We start from the raw sequence: 23,990 nt of genomic DNA, 5'->3' as shown, positions 1-23,990 counted from the left end.
CGGTAGCAGCAACCACAGAAGAGATTCCGATAACGCAAAAAACGTCAATAGCTGAAAAGTCCATCGATAACGCAAAAGAGGACGCGACAGCGATCGAAAAAACTCCGAGAACGCAAGGATAATTAAATTAGCGTATCTTAATTTCAAGCGACCGCAGATTCATCGATAACGCAAAAGAGAGCGCGGCAGCGGTCAACGCAAGGATAATTAAATTAGCGTATCTTAATTTCGAGCGACCGCAGACTGACAAGGCGAAATCATGAGCGGCGATAAAGTGAACTTGGTGAATGAACTGCATGCTCCGGCGAGACGTTACTTCCGACGGAGGCGAGTGGTTACGCGAGGACTCGACGATCTCTGACAAGCTGATATCGTTGAAGTTCAACCATACGCAAGAGAGAATCGAAGACATCGATATATTCTTACGATAATCGATACATTCAGCAAGTATGCCTGGGCCGTTCCTTTAAAAAGCAAAAATGCTGACGATGTGTGCAAAGCTTTCGCGTCGGTGTTGAAAAAAGATGGCCGAATACCGAACAATTTGCAAATCGATATGGGGAAAGAATTCTACAATAAAGATTTTCAAGAATATCTGAAGAAACGTAACATCAACCACTATTCCACATTCAGCACTATGAAAGCGTCCATAGTCGAACGATTCAATCGTACATTGAAGAACAACATGTGGAAATTTTTCTCGTTGAGCAGAAAATATCGTTGGATCGACGAGCTACCCACGTTGATTAAGGACTACAATAATCAAAAACATCGCACCATTCGTATGCGACCTGCAAACGTGAATCATAAAAATGAGAAGTATCTTTTATCTACCGTGTACAGCAACGTCAAGATCGCCGGTCCTGCGAAATTCAAAGTTGGCGACTATGTGCGCATCAGCAAGTTCAAAACCGTATTCGACAAAGGATACACACCGAACTGGTCAACGGAAGTATTTAAGATCGCGACGGTGAAACGAACGAACCCCGTCACGTATCTTTTGGTTGATTTGCAGAACAAACCTATCGCTGGAGGATTTTACGAATACGAGATACGCGCTACCAAATATGCCGACGTGTATTTAGTAGAAAAAGTATTGCGTCGAAAAGGAAATGAAATATATGTGAAATGGTTGGGGCTGGATTCGTCACATAACTCTTGGATAAAGAAATCATCTGTACTTTAATTGTATAATGTAATGTTTATTTTTGTTTCTCTAATAAACATGAAAAAATACATAAATGCTTTTTACATTAATACTAATTAATTCCCCCCACACGCACACAAGTTCAACGATTCGCTTTCGATACGATTAGATCTAAACATAAAGCTAACAATTCGCAATCGATCAGACAATTTCGTTCGAACAATTCGTTTGTAAAAATTACGGTCGCATAATTCTGCTCGTTATTGGAGTTTTTTACAATGTCAACGAGCTTCGCTAATCTATCCTGAATTTCTGGAATATTTTCTAATAACCATGAATACATATGATCCATACATAACTCTAATTTGTACAAATTATCCATCGTCTCTTTCGTAACATAAATCGATGCTTGAGAATCGAACAACTTGATTAGACTCATTCCATTAAAATTAACAATTTGTAACGATAAAGTCTCATCAATTTGTTTTTCCTTCTTGTCCGCGTCGAAGTAATTGTGAATATAATCTCTAGTTTTCACCAGCAGTTTCCACGTAGCCATTGAAAAAGAAATCTCTGTTCCACGATTGTCCCCCAAGACAAACTCGACGCGCAAATTTTCATCCACGCGTACACAAATTTCAAGGAACTTGAAATAATTGCCGGCTATGGAGTATCTTCTACCCAAGATTCGTGCGTTGCGCGGTATCTGCAACTGCTTCTGCTGCGACTGGGGTTGCGACTGTTGAAACGACCGTATCATCGAAATGGAGTATCTATAAAAGAAATAACATACAATATTTTTTTTCTTCTTTCATAAAAGGAACATTTTATTCCCTTCAAACTTTCTTTTACTTACCCATAATTTTTATAATCGTTGTGAGATCCATTTTTATGTAAAAAATTATTGGTTTGATTTGACATTGTGAATATTATAATACTGAAGAACAACTGCGCTATAAGAAAGTAATCTGTAGAACGCACTACTCGCTGTACGCAATGCCAAAAGCTTACATATACAATTCCCCTACCATTTTCCCCCCTTCTTACACGCAAGATAACAATACAAGGAGCGTATACGCACCTTTTCCGCTTACAAATAAAAGTGAACACGCGCGCGCGCAACACGGGATTCGAAACATCGATGAAATTATATAACCACTTTTATTTTTTCTAACTCCCCCCCACTCCCTCTCCCTCCTGCCTCCCCCTCTCCCCCTTTCGCGATTTTATAATGTTCCCAAGGAAGGGTTTCGATCGAATTGTTTAAAATGTATCGTTTATCATCGTATGGACTCAATGCTAATTTACTCTGTGATACTGAATACACTTGATGTTGTATAGACATTATCAATTTAACGCAAACTGATTTTTCTAAATGATCGTGAAGGCATGCTAAATAGTCGTCGAAAGTTATATTTTTAATCGTCACGTTAGTCTTAATTCCTTTAATCTTTTTTACATCGTCTTTGTCTTGTACCCGAATAGCATACATTTTCGAGCGAAGACCCACAAACTCTGTCATGATTTTACCTCCGTTCTCGTCCTTCATTAATCCTAATACTTTATTATTCGCGATCGGAACGCCGTACACGTTATTTCTGTCATAATTGGAAGTATCGTATCGGTGAATGTCACGTTTTATCATCTCGTACGCGTCGTCGCAAATAATCTGATAAATTAAACTGTCCGTATCCGTGTACAAAATCCTGCATCTTTCTTGAAAATTTGGAAGCATGTAGCCATAATGAAAATCATACAAATGTAATTTAGATATGTCCAACACTGACATGCCTATGTAAATAGGTTTATAAAATTTAATAGAAAGCTGGTTCATATGAACTGCGACAAAATCCTCGGAGAATACAGTACAGCTATGGAAATTTGGTCGAGCTATTAAACGCCCAGCACCGTATCGACCGCTCCATCGCGAGAGCAACTTTACGTTTACATGATTTCGAACGTTTTCCATCGTTTTTCCAAACACTGCATTGTTCATCAGTTTGAACAGATTCTTCGAGAAGTCATTGTTTGCGTTGGCGCGCAACCTCGTATTTAAATCTATGTAACGGCGTAACCAACATGATTGTTCAAACTTCAGTATCCGATGAATTTTCTTTAATTTTAAATTATACCTCAAACATTGCTAGAGGTATCGATAATGGAGAACGTAACGATTCTTATGGCTAAGCGTTGTCAACAGTTTCTTTTGCAACGCCCCAACCTCGTGAATCGGGCAAAATGGAAGATCCGCGTGAGCATCATGAATTTCCTGAGGATACTCTAAGTCGACCTCTAAAATGTACCCGACGGGACTGTCGATCGGCACGGAATCGATGTTGAAATTACTCGTATCGTCAACCCATTGGAAACCCCTGTGCGGCAAAGGCTGCGACATGGCCCAGCCATACAAATTATTAACATCGAAATACATCAGATAGCTGGACGGTTCGGCCGAATCGTACGTCGACATATACTTGTTATTCGCGCGCGCGTAACGATGCGAACATTGACTCAACCCACCTCGTATTCCCCGCTCCACGAACAAAAGCATGTCAACGTCGGTGAACAATTCCAACTTGATCTTCGTCAATTTTAGCATCGCGTCCCACGCGAAACCGGGCAACGTATAATAGTGCGCTGGATCGAGTTTATAATTCTCGAGCGACTTTTCGCGAAAATTTTCAAACACGTCGGCCAACAACAACACATCCAATTTCAAGTACAAGTCGCTGTACTGTCCTAACGTTTGTATACCGAAACGTGACCAAACTTCGTTCGCGTGACAATAGTCGACGTCGGATATCTCGCTGTCGCATAACTGATTATAAAATGCTTCGCGCGGTGGTAAACAAGTGTCGCTTAATTTGTCATAGGTCGATACATAGTCGTATGGGAAAACGCCTTTCCTGGTTAGAAGATGAAAATCATCGTTCGAAAGACGATTGAATTGGCTCCTCACGATATGCAAGTCGCTCTTGTCCAAGTACGACGACAACTTGTCCAGACTCGAATTCAAGAACTTGAACGAATCGATGAATCGAAACTTTATGCAATTCTTCCACGATTTTTTGATCGCATCTTTATTCCTCTTACTGTGTTTCGTGAAAGAAATGTACTTCTCTTTCGTCAGCGGTAACGCATCTATTTTACCTTCAAACGCGTTTGCCAATTCTTTGATGAAAAAGTGTGCGTCGTAGCCGGACAAATTGTGAAAAACCACCGGTATCACGTACGAGGATTGATAGCTCAGATTGCAACGGCTGTGCGCCGGATCCCGATACGCACCTGTGAAATGACAATGATCATGCACTCGCACGTCGTCATTACCGAGTGGTTCTTCGCACACGTGACAATACGTGGCGGTACGAAAAGTTGAGATTTGCGCGGCGGTCAACGGAGCCATTGGAACCGTTCGATCAAACACCGGCTGCAATTTACAGCTCAACTCGTGCAACTTCGATGCAAACCATGTGATACAACCTTTCTCATCACGATAAGTCTGATACTCGCTCAACGAACTGTCGTATCGGCAATGGAGGTAGTAGCCTACGCTGAAGGCATGGTGATGTTGATATCTACAGTAAGCTCCATGACCTTGATCTTCCTGTTTCTCCAGCAGGCATTCCAAGTCTGCGTAGATAACGAACGGTGTCGGTTCCTTGTACGCATAATTCTTGAACTTCAGCGATTTATCGTCTTCCGTCGGAAGTTTTAAAGCACATTCGTTCATTCGACTGCAGTCGATCTCGTGAATGCCCAATTTTTCCTGCGATTTGAAATACTGTAGACACCTGACAAAAAAAACATAATTTTTTATTTTAGTTTTTCTCGCCCACCACCACCACCACCACCACCATCATCCAGAAGAAAGAAAAAAATTTACATGTGTGGATCTGAGTGCTGCGTGCTGATCTGAGATGAAACCAGACGAGATAAATTCCTAATACACAGATAATGATTGCGCAAGTTTTCGGAGTCGTGTATGAGCAGCAAATTTACATGTTTCTCCCGCTTCCTTGAGGTCAAATGCAACATCCGACATCTTTCTTGTTCCCCTCCTCACTCGAACACGTTCACGGAAACGTCATTCGCTTTTTCGAACTTTGGTATGTCCTTGAACAACATCGGCAATTGGAATCCCTCGGTGTGGAGCACATCGCTGTAATGCGGATAGGATGATGTGCGATTCAAATTATTTTTAGCTGGATATAGGCTTGCCACCACTGCCCAATAGAAACATGCATTATCGTCGTCACTGTACACATTGAAGACTGCTTTCTTTAATTGCACTGTTCGAGGCACGGATACCTGACAACCTGCTTGTAACGGTTGATATTTGTTGGAATTCACCATCAAATGCAGGATCTTCGATAACGCCCATCCACTGTCTCGTTCTTGAAACTCTTCTATCGATGTCAAAAGCGTTGGCACAACATCTTTCGCATACCAGCGACGTAGATTCGACGAATGAAAGAGCGCGACGTTTCGCGTGCTAAAACTTTTCACCGAAACCTCGTCGCGCAGCACAAATTCCACCTCCAATACTACGTTCACTTTTAACGACAAATGAACGTTCAAAAGTTCTGTAATACGATTCGTAACTATTCGCTTCGCGTGTTGCAAGAAATTACGTGGATCGACATGCTCGACGTTGATCACAACGCCGGTCGATATACGATTCTTAAACGCCGACTCGATGTTCTCCCAACGAAGAGTCGATGATCTCGCGCCAACGTTTCCATACAAACCACTACCAACGCGTGATGAAAACCGATGATCTAACGAGACCTTCAAAGTTTTCATACGACACATGATCGACAGCAAACTCGATTTTACACCTATGGATGCTTCGTTTCTTTTCACAATGTTCATATATTTCCTACACCATTGTAAACATTCAATACATGATTTCGTCCATTCGCGATACTCGTCCACAGTTCGAATCAACCTTGACATATGTGTTAACGATTTTAACATGTCCTTGCAAACTTGCGTCATCTTGTGAAAATATTAACTCACATCAATTATTAAAAAGAAGTTTTTTCAATTTTGATTTCACGTCGTCGGTTAAGTTTCCAGTTCTCACGAACGTAACTACACTATACAACCAACCACGCGATGCTCTTCCATCTCGATGATATGTAGTATCGCGGACGGTGAATCGATCGCGGGCCATTTCACTATAATTTGGCTAAATCGTTTCGTGTAGATGAAACTCTCGCGACTCGTCAAATCTTTTCGCATTAGACGTTCCGTCGCTGTTTTCCACTCGAGCAGAAATTGATCGTTCAGGTATAAGTTTATGACGTATCCCCAAACCAAATTCTGTAATGTAGGAATCATCTCACGACGTATCTTCGTCACTCGATGAAAAATACTTCGATATGAATTTCACGCGTGAAGCATTGAGTTTCTCGGTCGGTAAATTAATGTCCCATTTGATTTTACGAATATCCCAATCATCGTCGTCGTCGTGCAATGAATATTCCAATCTTCTCTTTACTTTGTTCAATGGAGGGAGGAAATCACCTCTGGTCATACTCCGTTCAAATTTTGATAATGGTATCAACACTGGTTCGACGCAAACATAATCAGTTTCTTCACGGTATTTAAAAATAATCCTCTTCAACCATCTCTTCGAACGACATTGCGTGCTCAAAGGAACGATTACTTTTAAAACATCAATACTATTGTATATCACGTAATCGAGCAAGTCTCGCGATTTGAATCGATATATGAATTGATATCTCCGACGAAAAACACAGTATACGTCGCACAAAATAACATCACAATATCGGATAAAAATCCGTCGAGCAATGCTCGAAAAATTATGAACACCGTGTTCAAATATCTTAGACGTTGCGAACGATTGCAACGATGGCACGTTCAACGAACCAACTTCCATACCAATACTCAACTCAGTAGCGAATAAAATGTTCGCTGCAAAGGGAAAAAGCAAAAAACAGTAAAAGAGAGAGAAAAAATATCTCTCTCTCTCTGTCCGCATCATTTGCAAGAGAGAGAACAACCGCTGCAATACAGCCCTCTCTCTCGCTCGCTATAATATTATACCGAGATAAAAAAAAACTTACTTTAAGAAATCTTAATGAGACCAAAATCCCCGATATCGCTTCGCAAGCGCGGGTAAAGCATCCGCGAGTCTCTCCGGATACAAAACCATAAACTTCTATAAATGCGTCGCGCGAGAAAAATCATGCATCGTTTTTGCAAGAGAGAGAACAACCGCTGCATCCTCCCCTCTCTCTCTCTCTCGCTCGCTACAATATTATACCGAGATAAAAAAACTTACTTTAAGAAATCTCAACGAGACCAAAATCACGGGTAAAGCATCCGCGAGTCTCTCCGGATACAAAACCACAAACTTCTATAAATGCGTCGCGCGAGAAAAATCATGCATCGTTTTTGCAAGAGAGAGAACAACCGCTGCATCCTCCCCTCTCTCTCTCTCGCTCGCTCGCTACAATAATAGTATTGTATCTCGGTATAAACCGAGATAAAAAAACCATACTTTAAGAAATCTAATAAACGAAACCAAAATCCCCGATATCGCTTCGCAAGATAAGCAACTTCCGGGTAAGGCGTCCGAGAACCTCTCCGGATGCAAAACCGCAAAACTCCTTATCGGTGACTTCCCCCCTCCACACGACGCGTGCCGCTCACGATGATGCTTCCTTCCCTTTACCCCACCGGCTCAGCCTTCCCCTCACCCTTGATTGCAGAACGAAACCTATATACCTACTCAAGTCGTTTTGACAAGTTCTAAAAAAGTTATTGTGTTTTGTATCTTGTTCGAATATTAACGAAAATCCTTTTTGTACTCAGTTGAGTTGCTCGCAAGAGAATCAGACTCAGTCTTGTAACTGTTACTTCGTTGGAACCTGACGTGAAACTGGCCCGAATTTTCTTGGAAAACGGTAATGGGAATGCCCGTACTTGCCTCGGTCCCTGAAAATTCGTCATTGTACCCTTTCGAGGGTACATGACTCACAATATACGTTTACGTAACCGGAGGATGAAGTTTTGGAAATATGTAGTACCCGGGAAGGCTCATGAAGTGCAGAAATAAGTTAAATGTTCGACAATTTCCAAAATTACTAGTTTGTTATTCTTCTCAAATTTCCAAATATGTTGCAAATGTATCTTTTCGTTGGGAAGGTTGAATTGGAGGAAGGATTGGAAGGATGAATTGGATAGTGGACTGTATGGTAAAAAACGCTGGTGTAATAACACTAAATACGTTTTAACCAATAAGATTCGTACAGAGGAGGTTATAGATGATATACAATTGAATGATGAATTGTGATAATGTGTCGTGAAGGTCATGAATGATACGATTAAGCGATCAATTTATGGCTACAAAGCTATATCGAAATTTGCAAGCGCAATTGATTGTAGCGAAGCTAGGCTGCAAGCGCAAAAGTATTACAAGCGTAACTACATGTATCTACGTAACAGTAGCTGATAACTGATGACAAATGAAAACTAGCCATGGTCGCGGTGTGAGGGCCTATTTATTTCGTTGTGAATATCGAAAACTAAAAGAAGCACTGAACGTTTGTTACAGTGCACGACGGCAATGTCATAACGAACAGCGCTGCAAGGGAGACGACGGAAAATAGATAATGGATTTGATATTGTGAATATTGGAAGGATAACCTAAGTGATGAATACATTGCAATGATACAAACAGAAGACTGTTTGATGTGTTTAGTACGGTTTGTCTACTTGGACCGGCGTCGAGCTCGAACAGCTGAGCTCGACTTAATGTAAAAAAACTAACGCCGCGCTAGAGTTCTTATGCATCGATCCAAGTGATACCAGTAAAGAGGAGGTAATCGACTGGCGATCTAAAATTGATCAATTTGATTTTAGACACACGGGGCATCCAGTGTACTTGATCTGTATTGGAAAATTTATAGTTGGGTCGGGTTGTTGCTCGACAAATTTCCAATATTCGGAATCAGCAATGGAATCGCCAACATGTAAATTCACCACAAATGAAGAGTTGCATTAAATGGAACATTCAGATTGAGAATACTCCATTTTATATTACTGCAGAGCTGTGCATTCTTGGTAGTTTGCAGGACATTTCTTGTACTCTACGCGCCCGAAATAACTAAATGTTTTTCTGTAATGGTTATAATATGGAGGAAGAAAAGCAGTGCAACACCCACTCTTAGGTTATTCATAGAAACCAAATTATTGGAAATGCATTAATGATATTACTGCTGCTTGGTGTCAGTAGTCGAAGACAACTATGGCTGGATACAACGATACTTACCTAAGTATAAATTAAAGGCAACTATAGCCATTTTCAAAGAATGATAAGTTAACTTCATAACTATCGACTTCAATTTCCAAAGTATTTCGGAATAATTACTGATTAATTCAGGGTTACAAAATTTCAAATAGTGTACATAACAAGAAAATTAACCCGCAGTGTATACATTCTTCCCCCCCGTGTCCGCTACCTTGTCGTGGTGGGGGGGCTTCGTGCCCCAATGATCCTCAAGGCTGTGCCGGCGGGGATTTTATTCCCTGGCAGGTCCTACCTAGCCGGAGTGGCTTGAGGTGAGGGGCCAACTAAAGTCGGACACATACCGTAAACCTGTGGTCATGTTTTACAGGAACGGGGGTCTTGCCTTAGCCGGCTGGACCGCGAGGATGACAACCTCTCTAAAAAATCCCTAGCCCCAAGCAGCGTTGCGCGGTGAAGAGGGCGTAGCTGGAGTCAGCGCCAGCTATGGTTGGTGGGTGCACCAATCGTTAGCGGACAACCCCGGGGTACCTGGCGATCCGCCGGGTGTATTAGCCTTCCCCGGGTATGGCGGCTCTACCCGGGGTGACCTCCTTTCCGACCACACTCGTGGGATTTATCATGGATAGTTCACAAAATAAAAAAACCGGGGAGGGGGGAAACGAGAGGGAGGAGGAGGCGCGCGTAGCTAGCGTGCGCCTCGAGCGCATGGATGGGTCGGTGTTGCGGGAACTTCCCGCAACACGCGGCAGAGAGAGGTACGCTTTGGACCTTGGCGAATGCGATGCGGGAGAGGAGTCCGACCACTCGGTCTCCTCTCACCGCTCTTCGCAGAGCGCCCCTGGCTCCTCAACAGGGAGGAAGCGGGGAAGGCCGCCAACTACTGGGCAGTACGTTGGCCTCTATGAGGCCAAACGTAAGTTGACGGAGGCCAACAAGGGCCTTATCGCGGCGATCTTCGACCCGGTGGCCCCGGGGCCGCAGCCCGGGAGATCGGTCGACCCACTTCCGGACGAGGTGGAGGTCGCCGCGAATCTTCGCAGTCGTCCGATGCGGGACGTGGCGGCGTCAATAATGGAGAGCCTGGCCGAAGTGGCCAGGATCTCCAGCGCAACAAGGGAGTTGCGGCCGGTCACGGTGCGGGTCCTGCAGGCGGCGGCCCTGAACAGCCGGGCGGGCGTTGCGGAGCTGGCCATGAGGTCAGCTTCCGACGCCACCCGGCTGTTGGAAGCAGAGAACGCTCTCCTCAGAGAGCAGATGGCGGAGTTGCGGACCGAGGTGGCCCGACTCCGTCAGGCGGTGGAGGCGAAGCCGGCAGCAGCCGAGATGCCTCCGCCGCCGGCTCCTGAGGGGGGCACGGGGCCGCTGGTTGGCGCCGGCGCCCGAGGGCCCCAACGCCCTGGGCGAGGGAAGCCCTTGCCGGCGTCCGCAGCGGCGCCGGCAAACTTGCTGCAACAGATCGGCTCCCTGATCGATGCCAAGCTGGCATCGTTCAGGAGGGAGCTGATCCCGCGGATGCAGGATCCGCGGTCGGTGCCGCCCGTGCCGCCCGCCCCCAGCCCGTCGATAGGCAAGAAAGGGGGGAGAAAGGGTGGCAGTGGAGGAGGGGCTGCGTCCGCTAAGGCGGCGCAGATGCAGCCCCCACAGCAGAGGGCTGCCTCTGCTGTTGTGCCGCCCTCCACCACACCTCCTACTGAGCTGTGGTCGAGGGTAGTTGGCCGAAGGGCCAAAAAGGCGGCTGCCGCAGCTAAACCTGCGGCGGCTGCCAAGGCCTCTTCGGCCGGGAGGGCGGCGAAACGGGTGGCACCGGCTGCCCCGAAGAGGGCTCCCCTGCCGCCGCGTCCGCCCCGCACGGCTGCCGTTACGATGACGGTACCGGCCGGCGGGGCGATGACGTACGCCGAGGCGATGGCCACTGCCAGGTCGAAGGTTGACCTGGCAGAGATTGGCATCGCCTCGTTAAAGCCCAGGAGAGCGGTGACGGGGGGAATCATTTTGGAGGTCCCCGGGGCTGATGGGGCAGCTAAGGCCACTGCCCTAGCTGCGAAGATGGCGGACGCGCTGGCGGGAACCGGCGTGAAGGTCGCGCGCCCAATTAAGAAGGCCGATCTAAGGGTGCGCGGCCTGGTCGACTCGACAACGCCGGAGGAGGTTGCCGTGGCCGTCGCCCATGTAGGAGGGTGCGACCGGGGGGATGTTAAGACCGGCGAAATCCGGTCTTCCCCCTCCGGTTTGGGCACCCTCTGGGTCCAGTGCCCTGCTGCGGCCGCGCGTAAAGTTGCGGTCGCGGGCAAGCTCACGGTCGGCTGGACCCGGGCGACGGTGGAGGCCCTCAGCGCCCGGCCCCTGCAGTGCTATCGCTGCCTTGGCCTAGGCCACACAACTCAGCGATGCACTGCGGCCGAGGATCGTTCCGACTGCTGCTTTGGGTGCGGCAGTCGGGACCACAAGGTGGCCGGCTGTACGGCGAAGCCCAACTGCCCGCTCTGTGCGGGAGCGGGCAAGCCGGCCGGCCACCGCCTCGGTAGCCGGGCGTGCCCCGCCAGCGCGAAACGCGGCAGGGGCAGCAGGGGGAGAAAATCCGCGGTGGCCAAGGCGACGGCCACCGTGGCTACTAAGCCAAAGGTGGCACCCAAAGGTGCCACCGTCGCGCCCGCGGCGGCGATGGAGGTGGAGGCCTGCCCGTAATGGGGCCCAAGGGCCCTATAATACAGGCCAACCTGAACCGCTCGGCCAGGGCACAGGACCTCCTGGTGCAATTCCTGGCCGAGCGGGGTGCCGGGTTGGCCGTAGCGGCGGAGCCGTACAGGATTCCCGATCATCCACATTGGATGGGGGACCTGAGCGGCTCCGCCGTTATAATATGGGTAGGCCGGCCGGGGTCCCCGGCGTGCTCCGTTATCGAGCGCGGCCGGGGATACCTGGCCGTTGACTGGGGCGGCACCGCGGTTGTGGCGATCTATGCACCTCCAAGGTGGTCCCTCGAGGAGTTTGTGCAGTATCTGGACGGGGTGGGGAGATGCGTCTCCCGCTGCCAGCCCCGTCCGGTGCTGGTTCTGGGGGACTTCAACGCCAAGTCGCCGGCTTGGGGTTCCCCCAGGACGAACCCGAGGGGCCGGGAGGTGCTTGACTGGGCGGCGGGACTCGAGCTCCGTCTTTTAAACACGGGCTCGGTCCATACGTGCGTGCGGCATAATGGGGGGTCCATCGTTGACCTTTCATGGGCAACGCCCCCCGCCGCGCGCCGTATTACGGGGTGGAGGGTGGCGGAGGAGGTCGAGACACTGTCTGACCACAGGTACATTGTTCTCGGCCTCTCCGCCGCCCCATCGACACCCCGACGTCGCCCCGCTGATGAGGGATCGCCTCAGCCGCGGTGGGCGCTAAAGCGCCTCGACCAGGACGCCCTGATGGCGGCAGCCCACGTCGTGGCCTGGCCAGCAACACCGGCCGGGCCAGTCGACCGGACAAGGGAGGCCCAATGGTTCCGGGGCGCAATGACGTCCATTTGCGACGTCGCCATGCCCCGGGCCAGGGTTTTCCCGAGGTAGGCGGTGTACTGGTGGTCGCGCGCGATAGCGGATTTGCGCACAGAGTGCGTTCGCGCGCGACGCCAGTACGCCCGCGCCCGTCGACGACGGCGTTCCGACGTGGAGCTGGCTATCCAGCTGTATGGGCGATACAGGGAGAAGGTGGTCGCCCTGCAGCTGGCCATCAGGCAAGCAAAGAGCCAGGCCTGGCGCGACCTCCTCGGCACTATGAACCGAGATCCATGGGGGCGCCCATATAAAATGGCGATGGGACGATTACGTCCCTGGGCGCCCCCTCTGACGGAGAGCCTGGATCCGGGGATGCTCGGACGGGTCGTGGACGCGCTATTCCCCGTCAGCGGGGAGGCGTCCCGGCCCGTCCCTCAGCTAGAGGGACACGAGTGGTCCCCGGATCTGGAGGTCGCGCCGGAGGAAATGGCCGGGGTAGTCAAATGGCTCCGGGGCAAGAATACTGCCCCGGGGCCGGACGGTATCCCCGGCCGGGTCTGGCTGCTTGCCATGGGCGTCCTGGGCGAGAGGCTTAGAGGCCTCTACTCCGGGCTCCTGAGGTCCGGGGTGTTCCCGGACCTCTGGAGGAGAAGTCGGATGGTCCTCTTAAGGAAGGATGGGAGGCCTGCGGATTCTCCCTCCGCGTACCGGCCCATTTGCCTCCTGGACGAGGTGGGCAAGATCTTTGAAAAGATCATTGCTGCCCGCCTCGCCAGGCACCTGTCCCGCGTTGGCCCCGATCTGGCGGACTGCCAGTTCGGCTTCCGGGAGGGGCGATCGACGGTCGATGCAATCGACCGTCTAAAGTCCCTCTCGGACAATGCCGTGGCACGGGGCGGGGTGTGCTTGGCGGTGTCGATAGACATCGTCAATGCGTTTAACACCCTGCCCTGGTCCGCCATTAGGGAGGCCCTGGTTGAACACAAGGTGCCTCCCTATCTGAGGCGGGTAATCGGGGCCTACCTGCGGGGCAGGTGGGTGGAATACCCGGGCCGGTACGGGACGATACGGAGGGAAGTGGACTGCGGGGTCCCACAGGGGTCCGTGTTAGGACCACTCCTGTGGGACCTGGGATATAACGCTGTCCTGAAGGCCTCCCTACCCGACGGTGCCACCCTCATCTGCTATGCAGATGACACATTGGTGGTCGCCGTCGGGGACACCTTCGAGAGGACCATCCGACGAGCGGAGGTTGCGGTGGCAGCCGTCGTCGCGAGGATCCACGGTCTGGGGCTGAAGGTGGCCCCGGAGAAGGCCGAGGCCGTCTGGTTTGGACGGCCTTGGTCTCGGCCACGGGCCAGATCGTGGATCTGGGTTGGAGGAGCCTGCGTCGAGGTGAAGTCCGAGATCAAGTATCTCGGACTGATCCTCGACAGCCACTGGAGGTTCGGAGCACATTTCGGCCGCCTCGTCCCCCGAGTTGAGAGGGCGGCGGCCGCGTTAGGCCGCCTGTTGCCCAATATCGGGGGACCGGGCGATATGGTGCGCCGCCTATACCTAGGCGTGGTGCGGTCAATGGTATTATACGGCGCCCCGATTTGGGCGCCGTCCGTGAGGGCAAGCCGGCGCAGCACATTGTTGTTGCGCCGGCTTCAGAGGCAAATGGCCCTTCGCCTCATACGGGGGTACCGCACCACGTCTACCGTGGCGGCGCTTGCTCTGGCGGGAGAAATTCCCTTCGAGCTGCAGGCGGCGATGCGCGCCTATGTCTATAGGCGCATATGCATCGCTGGCCGGGCTCGGGGGGACCCGCCGGAGCAAGAGGCGGTCGAGGGCTTCGAGCTCCAGGCCCGGGGACTAGCGCTCGCCAGGTGGCATGCGGAGCTTTGTTCCCATGCCGCCGAGCGCGTCCCCGGGGCTCTCCTGCCGCACTTCACCACGTGGCGGGAGAGGCGGTTTGGCAGGCTCTCCTACCGTGCGACGCAGGTATTCACCGGGCATGGCTGCTTCGGTGTCTACCTGTGTCGCATCGGTCGGGAAGCGACGACGGTGTGCCACCACTGTGGCGCGGAGGAGGACTCGGCGCAGCATACACTGGAGGTGTGCCCCGCCTTTTCAGTGCTGCGCCGAGTCCTAACTAGGGAAGTTGGTGGCGACCTCGCTCTCTCCAGCTTAGTTGGGGCCATGCTGGAGAGCCCGACAAAATGGGCGGCAGCCATAGCCTTCTGCGAACAGGTAATGTTGCAGAAGGAGGCTGCCGAGCGGGGTCGCCGTGAGCGGGGGGTGCGGCGTGTGCGCCCACGCCTAGAGCCCCCCCCCCCCGAGTAGCTGATACTAGGCGGGCGGCGGGTGTACCGGACCATGCCGGTTTAATTGCCCGCCGCCCGCCAACCGAGGATGCCCTATTTTAAAGTGGGGGCGACAAAACCGTCGCCCCCGACGGCCGCTGGTGCGGCCGTCGTGAAGAGGCGGTGTGGGGTGCGGTCCCCCGCACCGCCGAATCAAGATGATTCATGGGGGGGAGGATTAATCTCCCCCCGGGACGCGGCCGGCCACCGCTCCATCCTGGTGGCCGGCCAGGCGAGGGGGAGCTGCGGTCGTGTTCTTGAAGAGTTCCCGTGGCTCCCCCGTTAATCGCCAGCGCCCTAGGCCGCCGTGGGGGTTTTAGCGGGTCGAACCCCGCACTACCCCCCCTCCGCCCTTCGGGCGGAGCGGGGGTGTCTGACCTGCAGATTTCCCCCACGTTAAAAAAAAAAAAAAAAAAAAAAAAAAAAAAAAAAAGTGTATACATTCTTAGTAAACTGGTAACAAATATTAATCACAATTAAAAAATAGCAAGAATGCACGATTCCTAGTAAGTATTGAAGTGGAAATACAGAGAGCAGGAATTTGCTTGCTTGATGATTTACGGTTTTTACTGTCAACAAAAACCGATTGGATCAACATGGAAATTGAGTGATGCAGTTTTCATGTCAAGATTCACGTCAGTGTTCAACAGATATCCAGAGGACTGGTTCTCTGGGAGACTGTATGGCGCTATTGTGGAAGTAACCAACAAGAAAAGTAAGTCCACATTGATCTGAATTTCGACGTACTTTTGGAGCAAGGATTTGAGGATTGCTTTTGGATCTTTCATACCATACTGTCCTGAATTTGGTTAACAGTCTGAAACATTTACTTCTCGGGGTGAACGGGACCGGAAGTGTTTCAGTGATAGAAGAGGTCCTCCCGTGTTGGGATTTGGGGGGGGGGTGGTGACGACTCACCTCTTCTTTGAGGTGACTCGTCGCCCCCCGGCGGCCGTCGTGCTCAGGGCGGTGGCCCTGGGAACATCTTTGTGCGGCCGCCGTTGTTACGCAGTATTTGAATGACTTCGCTTTTTAAAAGGAGCTGGAAAGCTATGGCTTTTCAGCGTATGTTTATTTTATAACAGTTTCATAAAATTGATACATTTAGAGTGGGAACTTTTACACTGTGATCGATGTTCCGGGCCGATTATAAGAATGTCACTGCCCGCACGCATAATTAATGGCCTATACATACCTGTGTCTTATCTCTTTAAGAGTGGGGGAGGAACGGTCATCGTTACAATACCTGTGTCTTGTCTCTTTTGGAGATTAAGAGTGGGGGAGGAAGGATCATCGTTACACCCCCCGTCCTAGACCCAGCTTGCTCCTGCGAGGTGTTAGTTTTACCGTAGGGTTCCTTTCTTTTGAGGGTGGTTCATATCCCGGTGGCGCGTTCAGCAGTTCTTGAGCTGTTGCCTTCGCGTTATAAAGTACCTGGGGTTCTAAATTTACACAGTGTGTGATTTTGGGGCTGAAGATTTCGATACATATGTTTCTGGGAACGAGTTTGCCTAATAGTGAAAAAAGTCCACAACGGTAAAAAATGTAGAGTATGCATATTGTGAGAGCTGTATAGCCTAAATAATTTGTAGATTTTGTTACGATTTCAATCCAACTCTTATGCCTATAGTTCTGCTTAACTTGTTCGATATTTTGTTCGATCTGGTCTAAATTGGTACTGAGTGTTCTGTATGTGTCGATGTTTAGTGTGCCGTGGAGTGTAGGTATTTTGTCAGGAATTAACTGCATGTCAGATGTTGAAAATGGTAACGTAACGTTGGGTCTGTAAACTACTGTTTGTTCGAACTCGTATGTTTTTGTCAAATGGTGTGAGAACTGATCGCCCAGGAGTGAGTAGTCTTGTGTAGAGCGGTGTATGGTCGGTCGTCGTATTTTGATGCGTGTGGTCTTCTTATCGCATATTGCATGTAACACGAGTTCGCGTTCTGGTATAAGAATGTATCCGTCTTTTATCGCGATGATAGCTATAACGTGAATTTTGAATAAGCTATTGGTCGACATTTTGTCGTTTGTATCAATTGTCTTTTCTCTAATCAGTTTGCTGTCGCATGTGTCAATAGTGTTGATAAGGTAAGTGGGTTGCGCGCGTTTGCAGTATCGTGTGTTTGCGTGTGTCTTACAGTTGCTTATCCACTGTTGTTCGGTCTGTAAGTAGCTGCGCTTGGTTGCGTCTATTGCGATCCATTCTGATTCGGGGATGATCACAATATGATGTTTTCCGATTCGTTGTGGAATGGCGATGAGGTGTTGTAGCTGAAATATCGGTTTCTCCATGATGGGTATCGAGAGGTGGTACATGAGATGCCCTCGCGTTAAGGAAATCGCAACGTCGGCGATGTCGAGCAGCAACACGTAGTCCCGTCGGTCGTCCAGCATCGGGGCGCCAGGTCTCTGGCTTTGAACTCCGTTGATACCCTGCGCTAGTATTTCAGGTGTTAAAAGTTGCGTATCTATGATTCCATGCTTACCCATGGTGATAGCAGTCAGGAGTGTGGAGGTGTCGTCTCGCAATCCTTGCGTTATGGGAATCATGGTTTCCAAGGCCCGCACCATCTTTTTTTTTTATTAACGTGGGGGAAATCTGCTGGTCAGACACCCCCGTCGCGCCCGGGGGGGTGGGACGGGGGTAGTGCGGGGTTCGACCCGCTAAAACCCCCACGGCGGCCTAGGGCGCTGGCGAGTAGCGGGGGAGCCACGGGAACTCTCAAAGAACACTCCCCCCATGAATCATCTTGCTTCGGCGGTGCGGGGACCGCACCCCACACCGCCTCGTCACTCCCACTATGGGGAGGACAGCTTCAGTTGGGGGGGGGGGTGGGGTGGCGGGCGGCGGGCAATTAAACCAGTAATTTGGTACACCCGCCGCCCGCCTATTCTCATCTGCTCGGGGAGGGGGGCTCTAGGCGTGGGCGCACACGCCGCACCCCCCGCTCACGGCGACCCCGCTCGGCAGCCTCCTTCTGCAGCATCACCTCTTCGCAAAAGGCGATGGCTGCCGCCCATTTTCTCGGGCTCTCCAGCATGGCCCCAACTAAGCTGGAGAGAGCGAGGTCGCGACCAACTTCCCGTCTTAGGACTCGGCGCAGCACTGAAAAGGTGAGGCACACCTCCAGTGTATGCTGCGCCGAGTCCTCCTCCGCGCCACAGTGGTGGCACACCGTCGTCGCTTCCCGACCGATGCGACACAGGTAGACACCGAAGCAGCCATGCCCGGTGAATACCTGCGTCGCACGGTAGGAGAGCCTGCCAAACCGCCTCTCCCGCCACGAGGTGAAGTGCGGCAGGAGAGCCCCAGGGACGCGCTTGCCGGCATGGGAACAAAGCTCCGCATGCCATCTGGCGAGCGCAAGTCCCCGAGCCTGGAGCTCGAAGCACTGGACCGCCTCCTGCTCCGGCGGGTCCCACCGAGCCCGGCCAGCGATGCATATGCGCCTATAAACATAGGCGCGCATCGCCGCCTGCAGCTCGAAGGGAATTTCTCCCGCCAGAGCAAGCGCCGCCACGGTAGACCTGGTGCGGTAACCCCGTATGAGGCGAAGGGCCATTTGCCTCTGAAGCCGGCGCAACAACAAAGTGATGCGCCGGCTTGCCCTCGCGGACGGCGCCCAGATCGGGGCGCCGTACAAGGCCATGGACCGCACCACGCCTAGGTATAGGCGACGCACCATGTTATCCGGTCCCCCGAGATTGGGCAACAGGCGGCCGAGCGAGGCCGCCGCCCTCTCAACCCGGGGGACGAGGCGGCCGAAATGCGCCCCGAATCTCCAGTGGCTGTCGAGGATCAGTCCGAGATACTTGATCTCGGACTTCACCTCGACGCAGGCTCCTCCAACCCAGATCCACGATCCGGTCGGTGGCCGCGACCGAGGCCGTCCAAACCAGACGGCCTCGGCCTTCTCCGGGTCCATCTTCAGCCCCAGATCGTGGATCTTCGCGACGACGGCTGCCACCGCAACCTCCGCTCGTCGGATGGTCCTCTCGAAGGTGTCCCCGACGGTGACCACCAACGTGTCGTCCGCATAGCAGACAAGGGTGGCACCGTCGGGCAGGGAGGCCTTCTCCAGGACTGCGTTATATCCCAGGTCCCACAGGAGTGGTCCTAACACGGACCCCTGTGGGACCCCGCAGTCCACTTCCCTCCGTATCGTCCCGTACCGGCCCGGGTATTCCACCCACCTGTCCCGCAGGTAGGCCCCGATCACCCGCCTCAGATAGGGAGGCACCTGGTGTTCAACCAGGGCCTCCCTAATGGCGGACCAGGGCAGGGTGTTGAACGCATTGACGATGTCGATCGACACCGCCAAGCACACCCCGCCCCGTGCCACGGCATTGTCCGAGAGGGACTTTAGACGGTCGATTGCGTCGACCGTCGATCGTCCCTCCCGGAAGCCGAACTGGCAGTCCGCCAGATCGGGGCCAACGCGGGACAGGTGCCTGGCGAGGCGGGCAGCAATGATCTTCTCAAAGATCTTGCCCACCTCGTCCAGGAGGCAAATGGGCCGGTACGCGGAGGGAGAATCCGCAGGCCTCCCATCCTTCCTTAATAGGACCATCCGACTTCTCCTCCAGAGGTCCGGGAACACCCCGGAGCTTCTGAGCCTCCCGCCCAGGACGCTCATGGCAAGCAACCAGACCCGGCCGGGGATACCGTCCGGCCCCGGGGCAGTATTCTTGCCCCGAAGCCATTTGACAACCCCGGCCATTTCCTCCGGCGCGACCTCCAGATCCGGGGACCACTCATGTCCCTCTAGCTGAGGGACGGGCCGGGACGCCTCCCCGCTGACGGGGAATAGCGCGTCCACGACCCGTCCGAGCATCCCCGGATCCAGGCTTTCCGTCAGAGGGGGCGCCCAGGGACGTAAACGTCCCATCGCCATTTTGTATGGGCGCCCCCACGGATCTCGGTTCAGAGACCCGAGAAAGTCGCGCCAGGCCTGGCTCTTCGCCTGCCTGATGGCCAGCTGCAGGGCGACCACCTTCTCCCTGTATCGCCCATACAGCTGGATAGCCAGCTCCACGTCGGAACGTCGTCGTCGACGGGCGCGGGCGTACTGGTGTCGCGCGCGGACGCACTCTGTGCGTAAATCCGCTATCGCGCGCGACCACCAGTACACCGCCTTCCTCGGGAAGACCCTGGCCCGGGGCATGGCGACGTCGCAAATCGACGTCATTGCGCCCTGGAACCAATGGGCCTCCCTTGTCCCGTCGACTGGCCCGGCCGGTGTTGCCGGCCAGGCCACGACGTGGGCTGCCGCCATCAGAGCGTCCTGGTCGAGGCGCTTCAGCGCCCACCGCGGCTGAGGCGATCCCTCATCAGCGGGGCGACGTCGGGGCGGCGGAGAGGCCGAGAACGATGTATCTGTGGTCGGACAGCGTCTCGACCTCCTCCGCCACCCTCCACCCCGTAATACGGCCCACGGCCGGGGGCGTTGCCCATGACAGGTCAACGATGGACCCCCCGTTATACCGCACGCACGTATGGACCGATCCCGTGTTTAGGAGACAGAGCCCGAGTCCCGCCGCCCAATCAAGCACCTCCCGGCCCCTCGGGTCCGTCCTGGGGGAACCCCAAGCTGAAGACTTGGCGTTGAAGTCCCCCAGGACCAGCACCGGACGTGGCTGGCAGCGAGAGACGCATCTCCCCACCACGTCCAGATACTGTTCATACTCCTCGAGGGACCACCTCGGAGGTGCGTAGATCGCCACAACCACGGTGCCGCCCCAGTCAACGGCCAGGTATCCCCGGCCGCGCTCGATAACGGAGCACGCCGGGGACCCCGGCCGGCCTGCCCATATTATAACGGCGGAGCCGTCCAAGTCCCCCATCCAATGTGGATGGTCGGGGACCCGGTACGGCTCCGCCGCTACGGCCAACCCGGCACCCCGCTCGGCCAGGAATTGCACAAAAAGGTCTTGTGCCCTGACCGAGCGGTTCAGGTTGGCCTGAATAATAGGGCCAGTAGGCCCCATTACTCCGGTGCCTCTATCTCCATCGCCGCCGCGGGAGCGGTGGCGTCTGGGGTTTTATCAGCCCCAACCGCCCCCGCGGGCGCGACGGTGGCATCCTTGGGTGCCGAATCCTTTTTATTAGGAGCTGCCACGGCGGCTGCCGCCTTGGCCGTCGTGGTTCTCCTCCCCCTGCTTCCTCTGCCGCGTCTCGCGCTGGCAGGGCACGCCCGGCTGCCGAGGCGGTGGCCGGCCGGCTTGCCAGCACCCGTGCAAAGCGGGCACTTTGGCTTTTCAGTGCAGCCAGCCACCTTATGGTCCTGACTGCCGCACCCGAAACAGCAGCCGGACCGATCCTCGGCCGCAGTGCACCGCTGCCTCGTGTGGCCTAAGCCAAAGCAGCGGTAGTACTGCAAGGGCCGGGCGCTGAGGGCCTCCACTGTCGCCTGGGTCCAGCCCACTGTCAGTTTGCCGGCGATCGCAACTTTGCGTGCGGCCGCAGCAGGGCACTGGACCCAGAGGGTGCCCAAACCAGAGGGGGAAGACCGGATTTCGCCGGTCCTCACATCCCCCCGGTCGCACCCTCCCACACGGGCGACAGCTGCGGCGACCTCCACCGGCGTGGTCGAGTCGACCAGGCCGCGCACCCTAAGGTCGGCCTTTTTGATTGGGCGCGCGACCTTCACGCCGGTCCCTGCCAGCGCATCAGCCATCTTAGAGGCCAGGGCAGTGGCCTTGGCTGCTCCATCAGCTCCGGGGACCTCTAAAATTATTGCCCCCGTCACCGCTCTCCTCGGCTTCAGCGAGACGATGCCAATTTCTGCCAGGTCTATTTTGGAACTGGCAGTGGCCATCGCCTCGGCGTAACTCATCGCCCCGCCGGCCGGTACCGTTAGAGTAACGGCAGCAGTGCGGGGCGGACGCGGCGACAGGGGAGCCCTTTTGGGAGCAGCCGGTGCCACCCGCCTCGCCGCCCTCTGGGTCAAAGCAGCCTTGGCAGCTGCCGCAGGTTTATCTGCGGCAGCCGCCCTTTTGGCCTTCCGGCCAACTACCTTTGACCACACCTCAGTTGGAGGTGTGGTGGAGGGCGGCGCAACAGTAGGGGCGGGCTGCATTTGTGTCGCCTTAGCGACCACAGTCCCTCCCCCACTGCCACCCTTTTTCTTTCCCCCCCTCCTGTCCATCGGCAGGGGTGGGGCGGACGGCACGGGTGCCGCCGATCGTGGGCCTCGCACCCGCGGGACCAGCTCCCTTCTGAACGATGCCAATTTGGCATCGATAAGGGAGCCGATCTGTGCCAGCAAATCTGCTGGCACAGCCGCGGGTGGGGGCGAGGACCCTCCTCGCCCAGGGGACTGGGGCCCCCGAGCGCCGATATCCGGCAGCAATCCCTTGCCCCCACAAGAGGGCAGCGGCGGAGCCATCCCGGCAACAGCCGGCCCCGCCTCCACCGCTTGACGGAGTCGGTCGACTTCAGCCCGCAACTCCGCCAACTGCTCCCTGAATTGGGCATTCTCGGCTTCCAACAGCCGGGTGGCGCTGGGAGCCGACCGAACTGCCAGCTCCGCAACGCCCACCCGGCTGCTCAGGGCCGCCGCCCGGAGGGACCGCACCGCACTGGCCTTCAGTCCCGTCGCAGCACTGGAGATTCTGGCCACATCGCCCAGGCACTCCATTACTGCTGCCGCAACGTCACGCGTCGGGCGGCCCCGGAAATCCGCAGCGACCTCAACCTCATCCGGCAGCGGGTCGCTGGATCTCGCAGGCCTCGGCCCCGGGGCAGCCGGGTCGAAAATGCCCGCTATGAGGCTTCTATCAGCCTCAGCCTGTCTGCGTTTGGCCTCTTGGAGGCCAACGTATTCCCCGGTCGTCGGTGGCCGGCCCCGTTTCCTCCTGGAGGTGCCCGGGACGCTCTGCGACGAGTGGTGGGAGGAGACGGAGAAGTCCGACTCCTCCCCCCCGTCGCAGTTGCCAAGGCCCTCCGCAGGCCTCTTTGTGCCGCGTGTGGCAGAAAGCCTCCGCGACACCGGCTCTACATATCGTTCTAGGCGCACGATTGGCTCGCACGCCTCTCCCTCTCGCTCGTTACCCCCCTCCCCGGTTGTTTTGAAAAATAAGAATCCATAGTTCATCCCACGAGTGTGGTCGGAAAGGAGGTCACCCCGGGTAGAGCCGCCATACCCGGGGAAGGCTAATACGCCCGGGGGGTCGCCAGGTACCCCGGGGTTGTCCGCTAACGATTGGTGCACCCACCAACCATAGCTGGCGCTTACTCCAGCTACGCCCTCTTCACCGCGCAACACTGCTTGGGGCTAGGGATTTTTCAGAGAGGTTGTCATCCTCGCGGTCCGGCCGGTTAAGGCAAGACCCCCGTTCCTGTAAAACATGACCACAGGTTTACGGTATATGTCCGACTTTAGTTGGCCCCTCACCTCAAGCTACTCCGGCTAGGTAGAACCTGCCAGGGAATAAAATCCCCGCCGGCACAGCCTTGAGGATCATTAGGGCACGAAGCCCCTCCACCACGACAAGGTAGCGGACACGGGGGGGACGGTAGGAGAGCCTGCCAAACCGCCTCTCCCGCCACGAGGTGAAGTGCGGCAGGAGAGCCCCAGGGACGCGCTCGCCTATCTACCTCAATTGATTGAGTTCTCTCATCTCTTTACAGTTTCCGCATCTGGTTCTTAGTGATGATAGCTGGCCTTCTACCTTCTCGTAGTCCTTTCTGAGTTCGTTGGTGTCAAATATCGTGATGATATTCCATGTCTCGT

The 23,990-nt window shown here is 53.8% G+C and overlaps 2 protein-coding genes across 2 annotated transcripts; both read right to left on the bottom strand.

Annotated features, from left to right (window-relative positions):
* Positions 1–1,180: 1,180 nt before the first annotated feature.
* On the bottom strand, positions 1,181–2,139 carry LOC143260259 (uncharacterized). Its single transcript, XM_076525174.1, has 2 exons — positions 2,004–2,139; positions 1,181–1,920 (listed from the first exon to the last, which is right to left on the bottom strand). Exons 1-2 carry the CDS (start codon positions 2,066–2,068, stop codon positions 1,290–1,292), a joined length of 696 nt encoding a protein of 231 aa, XP_076381289.1. The 5' UTR covers positions 2,069–2,139; the 3' UTR covers positions 1,181–1,289.
* A 155-nt stretch (positions 2,140–2,294) lies between these two features.
* On the bottom strand, positions 2,295–3,311 carry LOC143260291 (uncharacterized). Its single transcript, XM_076525304.1, has one exon. It carries the CDS (start codon positions 3,141–3,143, stop codon positions 2,295–2,297), a length of 849 nt encoding a protein of 282 aa, XP_076381419.1. The 5' UTR covers positions 3,144–3,311.
* Between the last annotated feature and the right edge of the window lie 20,679 nt (positions 3,312–23,990).

Source organism: Megalopta genalis, chromosome 11 (genome assembly GCF_051020955.1).
Source record: "Megalopta genalis isolate 19385.01 chromosome 11, iyMegGena1_principal, whole genome shotgun sequence".
Lineage (NCBI taxonomy): Eukaryota > Metazoa > Arthropoda > Insecta > Hymenoptera > Halictidae > Megalopta > Megalopta genalis.
This window is presented reverse-complemented; position numbering and strand designations above follow the sequence as displayed.